The sequence below is a fragment of the Nasonia vitripennis genome, assembly GCF_009193385.2.
Source record: "Nasonia vitripennis strain AsymCx chromosome 2 unlocalized genomic scaffold, Nvit_psr_1.1 chr2_random0007, whole genome shotgun sequence".
Classification (NCBI taxonomy): Eukaryota; Metazoa; Arthropoda; class Insecta; order Hymenoptera; family Pteromalidae; genus Nasonia; species Nasonia vitripennis.
In genome coordinates this window covers 3,701-16,244 of record NW_022279614.1, presented here as the reverse complement: position 1 = coordinate 16,244, position 12,544 = coordinate 3,701, and the positions used below count along the sequence as shown (strand labels likewise).

At 31.6% G+C, this 12,544-nt stretch overlaps 1 protein-coding gene across 2 annotated transcripts; it reads left to right on the top strand.

Annotated features, from left to right (window-relative positions):
- The first annotated feature begins 6,006 nt into the window (after positions 1-6,006).
- LOC116416480 lies at positions 6,007-11,989 on the top strand. 2 transcript variants are annotated; one of them, XM_031925206.2, is made up of 3 exons: positions 6,007-6,300; positions 9,065-9,151; positions 9,644-11,989. In XM_031925206.2, exons 2-3 carry the CDS (start codon positions 9,095-9,097, stop codon positions 10,778-10,780), a joined length of 1,194 nt encoding a protein of 397 aa, XP_031781066.1. In that variant the 5' UTR covers positions 6,007-6,300; positions 9,065-9,094; the 3' UTR covers positions 10,781-11,989. The 2 variants fall into 2 exon arrangements, with proteins under 2 accessions (XP_031781066.1, XP_031781065.1); XM_031925205.2 differs by having other exon boundaries at positions 6,016-6,300; positions 9,068-9,151.
- The last annotated feature ends 555 nt before the right edge of the window (positions 11,990-12,544 follow it).

The window sequence follows — 12,544 nt, the reverse complement described above, 5'->3', positions numbered from 1 at the left end:
CCTCAAGGGCATCGCCAGCATTAGAACGGTGGGGAGAGAGAGAAGGAGAACGGGATGGCGGATTATTTCGTGACCCTACCCGTGACCGCGAGCTTGAACGAGACCGTGACTTTGACGTACACAGTGATTTTGACCTAGACCGTGACTTTGACCTAGACCGTGACTTAGACGTAGACCGTGACTTAGGCGTAGACCGTGACTTAGACGTAGATCGTGACTTAGACCTAGAGCGTGAATTACACCTGGACCGTGACTTAGAGCTAGACCGTGATTTTGTCCTAGACCGTGACTTAGAGCTAGACCGTGATTTTGACCTTGACCGTGAATTAGACCTAGACCGTGACTTTGACCTAGACCTCGACTTTGAGCTAGACCGTGACTTAGACCTTGACTTTGACTTCGATATAGAACGTGACTTTGACCTTGACTTTGACTTAGATCTAGAACGTGACTTAGACGTTGACTTTGACTCAGATCTTGACTTTGACTTTGACCTTGTCTTTGACTTAGACCTAGAACGTGACTTTGACTTTGACCTTGTCTTTGACTTAGACCTAGAACGTGACTTAGACCTTGATTTTGACGAAAATCTTGAGAGGTCGAAAGACACACCACCAACGATACTTGAAATTGACCTTGAACGTGACTTAGATCTAGATCGTGACTTAGACCTAGAGCGTGAATTACACCTGGACCGTGACTTAGAGCTAGACCGTGATTTTGTCCTAGACCGTGATTTTGACCTTGACCGTGAATTAGACCTAGACCGTGACTTTGACCTAGACCTCGACTTTGACCTAGACCGTGACTTTGAGCTAGACCGTGACTTAGACCTTGACTTTGACTTCGATATAGAACGTGACTTTGACCTTGACTTTGACTTAGATCTAGAACGTGACTTAGACGTTGACTTTGACTCAGATCTTGACTTTGACTTTGACCTTGTCTTTGACTTAGACCTAGAACGTGACTTTGACTTTGACCTTGTCTTTGACTTAGACCTAGAACGTGACTTAGACCTTGATTTTGACGAAAATCTTGAGAGGTCGAAAGACACACCACCAACGATACTTGAAATTGACCTTGAACGTGACTTAGATCTAGAACGTGACTTAGACCTAGAGCGTGACTTAGTGTTAGATTGTAACTTCGATCCAGACGGCGACTGTGATCTTGATTGTGACTTTGAAAGTGCCCGTAATCTTGACAGCGACTCCGTTCCTGGCGGCGACTGTGATCTTGATCGTGATTTCATTCTAGACGGTGACTGTAATCTTGACAGTGACTTAGACAATGACTGTGAGTTAGATTTAGACCGTGACTTAGACCTAGATCGCAACGTAGACCTAGACCGTGACTTAGTCCTACACCGTGTCTTAGACCTCGACCGTGACTTAGACCTCGACCGTGACCTAGACCGTGACTTAGTCCTACACCGTGTCTTAGACCTCGACCGTGACTTATACCTAGACCGTGACTTAGACCTCGACCGTGACTTAGACCTAAACCGTGACTTAAACCTAGACCGTGACTTTATTTTCGAATTCGATCGTGACTTTGGCGTAACATTTTGTGACAAGCAAGACTGTAACTTCGCTTTAGGTTTTATTGCAAGTAAGGAAGGTGAGGAGCAGTTGATTTTAGAAAAAGGTTCGAGTTGAAGGGACTTCTGTCTCGACAGTTTTAATGGAAGTGTAGAAAACCCAGATGACATTGAATCGTTTCGAGTAGGCATTGTATTTAATGGTATCTTTTGTAAAACGATGCGTGGCTCCTTATTGTTTAGTAATTTCGTGGAATCACCAATTGCACTACAACCCAGAATAAATAATTTGTATTATTTTTAAAACTATTTCATTTGCATTAAAAATAATTAAAAAAATATAAAAATATACGTATGTACGCTGCTAAAAAAAGTTAATAGAAGTTGATAGAAATCAATAAGATTTTTTCTCGACTTTGAGACTAACTTTTAAGACCATTTTTTGCATTAGAACTTGATAAAATGTGATAACATCGATTTAAGTCGATAAAATTCTATACGAAAAATCACACTTAAAAGCTATAGACTCAATCTTCTTAAACTTCCATCTATTTCTATTGAATTTTTTCATATAGAATTTTATCGACTTATATCGATGTTATCGCCTTTTATAAAGTACTAATGCGAAAAATGGTATTAAAAGTTAGTCTCAAGTCGATAAAAAATCTTATTGATTTCTATCAACTTCTATTAACTTTGTTAGCAGGGTACACATTTATACTAAGGAAATTCTTTAATTTAAAATTCGATTTAAAAACCATTAATTTCTGTCTAAAAGTAATAACATTATTAAACATGCTAACATTCAATTGTATAAATTCTCATGTTTATTTACATTTACAGACGTTAAGAAGTTTTTAAAATAATTATAAGCCTTTGAATAGAAATTTTGATTACCCTAAACTAAGGTTTTCACACATTTCTGATATGCGCCTTTTTTTTATTACACCTTCATCGGTAGATTTATCATCATCATTTGCATCATCGAGACAAAGCTGCTTTCTTGTTTGTAATAAAATGCTCTTTTTGTACTTTTGGATAACATTACTGGAGTTAATAATATTTCCTTTACTTGTAGCAAGTTTACTCGATTGCTATAAATATAATATACAGTTTATTTAAACAATCATTTTATACAAAATAACTACAATATTATATATTGCCTTTCATAGCATAAATATTTTATGTAATATATCACGTAAAATCGCTTGGGCGCTAACCTCAGCAGCAGGCCTTTTTCATTTTTTTTACCTGTACAAGCAAGCGTTTTTTATATTTTTTTTTAAAAATGGACATTTTGGTTATAATAGTTTATGACACGCCGTGGCCTAAACCTCGATTTAGGTCACGCACGTGCAAAAATGCACTCAATAAATCTCGGTTTATTCACGTTATTTCATAAAATATCGTACGATACTCGCTTCGCTCGGGCGATATTGTCCCCACGAGGGTGAAACTACTCTACCACACTACTTTGCTTGTGCGGGAACGATCCACTTTGCGCACTCGTATCGTAATATTAGTATATCGCAAAGTGAGATATCGCGTGAGTAAACGCGTGAGTAATCACGTGAGTGACGGGGTGTGTGTGGGGGGGGGGGGGGTGTAAATGTAGGAAATTGACAGCGACAATAGTTTGATAGCGATAAAAACACGCAGCAAAGGCCCACACACACACACACACACACACACATATATATGAAATTATTATTAAAAAATATAGTTATATTAGTAAAATTCGGGAAATTTTTTTTCTAATTTTGACAATTAAAGCCGATTTAATGGCCATTTTTTGATTTAAAAAAAAAAATATTTTTTCATTTTTTTTAAATATATAATTTATTTAATAAATATGTTAATAATGGTTCTACAACAGCTTATAATTTTCTATTTTCTCCCGCAAGATTTTCAAGATTGACCATTTCATTGAATTGTTATGATAAAAAAGGTGCTAATTTTAAATAGAATCACATTTTCAAAAATAAATAGTCCAAGGTTTTGAAAAAAATCATGACAGTAAAGAATAATAAAAACCGAAAATCAAAAAAAAAAATTGGTTGGGTTATCTATGTCGTACAGCAATTTTCAGTGATTAATTTTTAAAATATCGACTTTTCCTATTAGCACCAAACGTATTTTAGATCATAGATAATAAATATATGTACTTGTTTTTTTTGGTTATTATAGCCATAAATAACATTAACATAAATACATACATCTTATAGTTCAAATTTCAAACATGAACTTAACGACGCCGAACATACTGTACACAAAAATACCCTACATGAACTTATTTTCGTACACGGAATAATTCTACAAAGATATTTTCTATATAAGAATTCCCTACACACATTTTTGGTTATTTTTACTCCACTGCAAAATTCTACACAAGCGTATAACCTATTGTTATACCATTGTTACAATAATAGGTTATACGCTTCTGTAGAGTTTTGCAAGGCAATAAAAATAACCATAAACGTGTGTAGGGAATTCTTATGTAGAAAATATCTATGTATAATTTTTCCGTGTAGGAGAATAAATTTTTGTAGGGTATTTTTGTGTACAGTATGTTCAGTGTCAACTTAACATTATCGTTACAATTACCCATTAATAAAAACATGAGAAGAATACAAAAACTTCAAAATTGACAAGCTTGGACCTATGTAACTCGATTAGCAATAATCTATCCTACAGAGAACCACCAATATACGCATGTGTTTAAACATAATAAAAAGTAATAATATAACTAGCAGGGTCAGCCGCTCCTAACGTCACTCCATTTATGTAAGGTATAAATATTTATAGCTTTAAGGAAAATTTGAAAAAAATTATATTATAATAATAACTACAAAGATATAAAAGGTTAGGCGAGTTTTTTTTTTCTGTGTATGTTAATATCACAATGTGATAATAGTACACAGATAGCAGCACGTGCCAGCAACTTTGTACGTTAAAATACTACTAACATTACAAATATTACAAATATTACTAATTTTGTATGTTAAAATTTTCTAGAATGTTTTAATATAGTTTTTCATTAGAAATATATTTTAGTATCAGAGCAGACTAAACGTTCGGAAGGCTGTGCCGGTTATATTTATTTAAATATTTTGCTCTTGTTTATCAATAAAATCTGAGCATGCGTAACAATATGTATAAATAGTGTGAAAAATTGGTTTTACTTCAAATTAGATGCGATATAGACAAAATAACGTCAACTGTATGTATAAGTAACTAAAAAATTTTAATTAAAATCAAATTAGATGCGATATAGACAAAATAACGTCAACTGTATGTATAAGTAACTAAAAAATTTTAACTTTTTGTGATAAAAACTTGTGCCTATGTTGACTTTATGTGTTTTAATTGAGGGGCACTGTTCACTTTCGTGTTCTGTGAGACGGGTCTGAAATTGTTACCCTTGTCAATGCTGTTGTTAAACACAAGGTTTTAAAAAGAAGATTTAAAAGAGATACGAATTAAAAAATTTTCCTGTAGACGATGTTTATGTATCAAGATGACTACTAAATGTTAAGTAATTGAGAAAAGATGTGGAAACCGAGAGGCTTCACGGCCCATGGGTACGTTAAGCCCTTTTATATAATAGAGGATTATAAAATAATAACAATAATAAAGACTTACGGATATTTGTACTTCCTCCTCGACCGTACTTTCAGTTGATTCACAGCTTGTATCAATTTTTTTCTTTAATCGAAATCTTTTTTGCCTTTTATTAGCTGCTTCTAATGTCTTATCTTCAGATTCTGTAAGAAGATAAGTAGATATATAAGAAATTAAAATAGAATTAAATATATAAGTAGTTGCAATAAGGAATATGTATATGGGTCATTTGCAAAAAAATAAGATTTTTTTGGAGCCATAATTTGACTCAGAAGTATCCATTTTTTTGCAAATGACACATATCTTAAAATATACTAACCTCCTAGACTGATAATATGAGCTTTGTAAAATGAGCAACATTTATCTTCAATGTTACAGTTGCTTCCACACGACCTCCAATAAACTTGATAGACGTGACTCTCATCAAAATCTTGTGCATTAGATGGAGATATATGTTCTTTTTCCTTTTTAGATTTGTAGATAACATCAACTGGTTTACAATACCTTTTGTTTGGATCATCTTTTGTGATAATACATGCGTATTTTATTTTAGCCATCACTAAACTATTATTACGTAGTTTTTTTAAAACAGTAAAAATATATAATAATTTATATAAAATACTACTTCGTATAGTTTGCACATCACAAAAGATAAGTGATAACGCACACATGTATATATATATATATATATATACATCGTCGATCAAAGCAGAAAGATTATATAGACCATAGACTATAAACAATAGAGGGGATACCTCTTTTCTATTTTAAGCAACGAGAAGACGCGAAACGAGACAACTAACAAGGGAACGGAACGGACTGTAGATCTATACATGTTGATGTATATATACAAAAGTGAAAAGTTTAACTTTCTCTCTCTGTGAGTCGAATACACTGTCGCCGTAAGCGTCCTTCCTCCATGTAGTATATGCTCTAAGGTGTCAACACGCATGTAATCTATATGTATGCATATTATTTACTTAGATAATAATTGAAATAAATAGATTATTTTAAATAGTGATAAATAGTGCATAATGAAGAGGTATAAGCAATATTTATTTGATGGAGATCCAGCTATTATACCGCGTACAGCTGAACGCCATAATCTTGATCTGAATACATCAGATACTGAAGTGGTAAACAAAATTATATATTCTTAAAAGTAATGTTTTAATAGTATACATAATTTTGCAACTTTTAAAAATAATGATATTAAGAAGGCCTATTTATTTTTTTTTAAAACTTATTGACAAAATTTATGGATTTATCTAATTACAAAATTAAACATTTAATTTATATTTATACTATACATTGAAAAATTCATTGTTTGTTATTAATAATATTATTGCAGTTGAATACTAATATTACAATATTGAACGCACGTTTCTCAATTTTTGTGTACAGACTTGATCATTTCAGAATAATGTATGTACACAATTTATTAATTTGATGATAATTATTATTTAAAATCAGACAATGTACTGTAGTATAATTTTGTATGTTATATTTGCTTTTATTTCTATAAAAACTTATATTTATTTAAATATAAAGTGTAGTGTCCATCTACCTATCTGTCTTTGTTCGGTGCGTCATATTAAACTGTGTGGTATTTACAACTGATTAATAAAATTAATAGACATTATTCATATCACCATCATTATAGTCGAAATGTCTTGTTTAACATTTAACTAAACCTAATATGAACCTACTAGGACATTCATTGTGATTTATCGAGTACATTAGATTTCAAAATTTGCTTGGCATCGGTGTTTGGTCAAAATCTGAAATCAGCTAATGAAAATGATTACATGATAAATTTTATTTTAACTTATTTTTTAGCTTTTGGCATTTCCGAAAAGAGTACAGATCAATAACTTTTTATTTTATAGTTCAGAAGCTATTGGAAAAATTCAAAAGAATCTTAACCATTGGGTCGTACTTTTTAATTTTAAAAGATAAGAATTTTCTAATAGCATCTGATCTATATCTATACCAAGCAAGATTTAAAATTTGTATCTAGTGTGCTCGACAAGTCACGATGAATGAATTCTAATGGTTTCATTGTAATTTAAGTTTTGTTAAACAAGATATAATATTTTGCACTATTATCATGCTAATTTAAATAATATCTATTAATTTGTTTAACCAAATAACATGAAATAAATTTTGATGACTTAATTGCTTTAGTTAAGTGGAATGAAGTTCAGTGTACGCGATCACAAAAACTTTGTGAAGATTGAGAAGTAGGGCTGTTTTGAATAAAGCAAATTAGATTATTTATGAAATTGAATTAATTTATTAACTGGCATTATGATTAAATGTAGTTTATCGAGTTGTAAGCAAATCAATATGTGTGTGCCATCCTAACCTCCTAACCTCAAATTAGCCTGCCTCTACCTCTATAAGATAGTACATATCTTATATTCAGCTGATTATGAGCTCATAATTAGCTGATAATGTGCCAAAACGGCAGCTGATAATCAGGTGATAATTAGCTTAATATCCATAATTTTATTTAAACAAAAATTTTTTTAATTTTGTAAAATAAAAAATTTTAAGCTCACAGTCAGAGTTTTGGTGTTATCATACGGATAGTAACACCTAAATAGGTCCTCATTATGTCAATTTTAGGGATTTTAATTATTTTATAAAGAACTTCAAATAAAAAAAAGAGGATCCAAATTTTTTGATAATAGCCCTGTTGGAAAAAGTTAATAGAAGTCGATAAGATGTCTTATCGACTTGAAAAGTGAATCTTAATGATAATTTTTGCATTAGGGCTTGATAAAATGCGATATAAGTCAATATAGGCCGATATAGGTAAATATTGTATTGTATATAGATATTGTAAAAAATTACAATTGATATCGATAATATTCAAGATGATCTTGAGTCTATTGATTTCAATTGTAATTTTTCGCATAGAGTTTTCATCGGCCTGTATCGATCTATATCGGCCTATATCGACTTATATCGCATTTTATCAAGCCCTAATGCAAAAAATGGCATTAAGATTCACTATTCAAGTCGATAAAAAATCTTATCGACTTGAATGGTGAATCTTATCGATTTCTATCGATTTCAATCGGCTTTTTCCAGCAGGAAGGGAACAGACATGATTTTTAAAATGTATTCTGAAATAAAGTTAAAGTTAAAACTTATACAAAAGTAGTAAGAAATCACGTGATTGTATCGATAAATTACTCACGTGAATACTCACTTGAGTACTCACGTGAGTATTTACGTAAGTATATAATCATGTGGCTACTCACGCGAGTAATCACTGGAGTACTCATGTGAGTATCCACGTGAGTAATCACAGGAGCACCCATGTGAGTACTCACGTAACTACTCACGTGAATTACTAAAAAAATTATTCGTCGCAAAATTCATGTTTACAATTTTTCCCTTCCCTGCTAAAAATAGTCAATAGGGGTCGATTAAATTTTTAATCGAATTTGAAGCTGAATCTTAATCACATTTTGTATTAGAACTCTATTAAAATCGATAGAATCGATAGGAATCAATAAAACTCTATACGAAAAATGACTATTAAAGTTAATAAACGCGAATCGTTGGTATTAACTATCGACTTTAATTGTTGCTTTTCGTATTAAATTTTATCGACTCCTATCAATTCTATCGATTTTAATCGAGTTCTAATACAAAAAGTGTGATTAAGATTCAGCTTAAAATTCGATTAAAAATTTAATCGATCCCTATTGACTATTTTTAGCAGGGTTATCATACAAAATAAAATGGCAATAAATATGCTTTACACTTTTAATGCTCACTCACTCAGTCACGATAATAAGTACCTTGAATTATGAAGAGTTGCAATAATGTATACTTATTAATTTTTTTTATTACTAACAAAATTAATCAATTATGTATTGAAAGTAGCAGGTAGAGACAGAAGAAAATGATTTAATGGATATAGAGCAGGATACTTTTATCAATACTGATGCTCAGTCTACAGTTATAGAGGTTAGTATTTGTTTATGTTCTAGAGCAAACTGTTTTTTAAAAACATTTACAAATTGAATTCAGATCATTAAAATTGTCAAAAAAGTTTAGTCACGCGATTAATCACGCAACTAATCATACATAAATTAGGCATCCTACTTCTAAATTTTTCGTTTTTAAAAATTTTGTATAATACAAAAATTATTGTAAGTAAATCACGTGAATAGTCGCGCGATTAATTGCGTGATTAATTGCGTGATTAATTGCGTGATTGGCTGCATCATTAATCAAGTGACTGATCTCGTGAATAATTCTCAATTATATAATCACGTGATTAACCATATGATCAATTGATTACTAATATCGCGTCATTTATCACGTGATAAGTCACGTGTTTATCACGTGATTTTTTTCAGTAGGGCAATTTGTACGAAGTAGAAAACGAATTTTGTAAAATGCAGTTTGCTATATACTTATCGTTCTAATAAATTTTTAACACGTCATATTCTTTAGGATATTAATGTAGAAAATATCTATGATGGAGACGTAGAAGATACAACGTACGGCACAACTGAATGGAATTGGAGAATCGAACTATCTAAAATAATTCTGAACAATGAATTGAATAATATATATGGCAAGATCGGTAATTTGAAGGAGTTTATTGAGCATAAAGCTTTTTTTGAAAAAATTTCAACAACAATGAACAAAAGTAGAGGAGAAATTTTTTTAATGATTTTGAAATTTAGTATTTCTAATGAGTTATCTTTCTCTGGCTTGATAAATTTATTCAAGCTCATTAATAGTATGTTTGAGACTCCTATATTACCAGATTCGCGACATATTATTGATAAACTTGTCAATCCGAAAGAGGGTGTGGAATATCACGTTGTTTGTCAGGAATGTTCAGTATATTTAGGAAAAATTGGAGATATACCATCTAGTAGTATTTGTAATGTCTGCAATTCTACAATTAATCTTAAGAATAATACCGATTCAACCTTTTTTACCTTAATAAACCCGGCACAACAAATTTCGGATCTTATAAGTAATCATGAGGATTATTTTTATTATGTAACGAATCAAAGAGTGCATAAGCAAGGGCATATTAGTGATGTTTATGATGGTAAAAAATATACTGAGTTCGTTAAATCGTTACCAAATGAAGAGAAAGATAATTATGTTACTGCAGTATTTAATACTGACGGAGCCCCGAAATTTAAGTGCTCTCAGTATTCTATTTGGCCACTGTATCTGATGATCAACGAACTACCGAAAGAAATTAGAACAAATAAACTAGTAGTATGCGGATTACTGTTTACTAATAAAAAACCAAACATGACAGTATTTTTAGATAAATTTGTAGATCTTGTTAATAAATGTCGAGTTCCTATTAAAATAAAAAATGAACAACGAACTCTGAAAATTTATGTACAGACATGTTGTGTTGATGCTGTTGCCCGAGCTCCCGTTCAAGGCTTAACTCAGTACAATGGTAAATATGGATGTAATTGGTGCTTACATCCCGGAGAATATCATGGAATTATGAAATATCCATTAATGAATGCACCAATAGAACTTCGAAATCACAATGATACTGTGTCTCTCATGTTAGAAGCGGTTCCGGGGAACCCCCGGTCTTCGGAGTAAAGAACCCTTCACCTCTTATTAACCTACCGAAATTCGACATCATTGAAGGATTTACTCCCGATTATATGCATATGGCATTAGAAGGTGTTGCAAAGCAATTAACTTCTTATCATTTGGACGTTTTGAGCGACGATGTTATTAAAGCTCTTGATAACAAAATGAACATGATAACTATTCCTCAGCAAGCTTCTCGTTATTGTAGAAGATTAAGTTGTCGAAAAGATTGGAAGGCCCGGGAATGGGAAAATTTCGTCTTGTACTATAGTATTGTTATTTTTCCATCTATCTTGAGCAGAAAAGCTATGCAGCACTGGTTACTATTTGTTGAAGCCTTATATATATTATTGAAAGATAATATTCATATTGACGAATTAAATAAAGCTGACGAAATGTTACATCAATTTGTAGGTGAAGTCCAAGAAATATACAATGTGAAAGCCATGACATATAATGTACATATTTTGTTACATGCAAGCAAAAGTGTATTGAATTGGGGACCTCTGTGGACGAATTCCACGTTTAGCTTCGAATCGGCTAATCAGCACCTCTTAAAAGCTATTAAGTGTGCTAAAGGTGTATCGCATCAAGTTGCAAGGTTCATAAACGTCTGCCACAGTTGTTCCGTAGTAGAAGAAAAAGTTATTCATCAAGCTGACGATGATGTTGTAAAATATTGTAATGATATTCTATTAAGAAATGTCCAAAATGTTCATTTATCTAATAGTAACATATTATATTTTAATCGATATAAAGCAGATGATAAACTGTTGCATTTATTACACTTATCTACACATTCTACTGAATTCTTCTATAAAATGGTTAAAAATCATTGTCTGTATGAATCACATCTGATATCAAAAACTCGTTCAAACAACTCATTTGCATTGCTGAAGGACGGGCAATTTATACGTATTGTTGCCTTTATAGATGATATCTCTGATGGTATTGAATTAACAGTATGCAATTATGTACAGACTAAAAACTGTTTTACAAGGGCCTACAAAGCATGTCAAGTAATAGAAAGAATTCACGAGGAAAATATAGCTATACCCACTAGTAGCATCGAGAAAATAGTAGTTTATATGAATGTAGACAAGATGTACTTATGTCCTATGCCAAACTTATTACATTACTGAATAAATATGTAATATTCTAAATATTTTGATACACTACTATGCATATTGTTATAATAAAGATTCATTAAAGTAATTCTTAGAGTAATTATGTTTTCAAAATTTATTATATTGTTGTATGGGACACAACCAACATTCGTTCAAAGTAAGTATGACTAATAAAAATCATTAATTATAATTTCTTTTGTTCACGCAATAATCAACCGAGATTTACATTCATAAAACTATAACAGCTGCGTTAATATTTTCTACATTTGGCAGCTATCTAGAACGATTCAACATCATCTGAAACGCATAAAAATCATGGTCTAAAAGCAATTGTTTCTCCCATGAACTTAGAACTTTTTTCGGTGAGGGACTTGGTCGGATTTTGCAAATCTTTCTAAAAAAAAAATATTTTGAACATACATTTGGCAGCTATCTAGAACGATTCAAAATCGTCTGAAACGCATAAAAAACATGGTTCTAAAAGTTATTTTTTCCCCCATGAACTTAGAACTTTTTTCGGTTGAGGACTTGGTCGGATTTTGCAAATCTTTCTAAAAAAAAATATTTTGAACATACATTTGGCAGCTATCTAGAACGATTCAAAATCGTCTGAAACGCATAAAAAACATGGTTCTAAAAGTTA

Coding starts and splice junctions, on each gene's coding strand:
- LOC116416480 (XM_031925205.2), top strand. CDS start 6,199: ATGAAGAGGTATAAGCAATATTTATTTGATGGAGATCCAGCTATTATA. Junction 6,301..9,067: donor ATACATCAGATACTGAAGTG/GTAAACAAAATT, acceptor TATTGAAAGTAG/CAGGTAGAGACAGAAGAAAA. Junction 9,152..9,643: donor CTCAGTCTACAGTTATAGAG/GTTAGTATTTGT, acceptor CATATTCTTTAG/GATATTAATGTAGAAAATAT.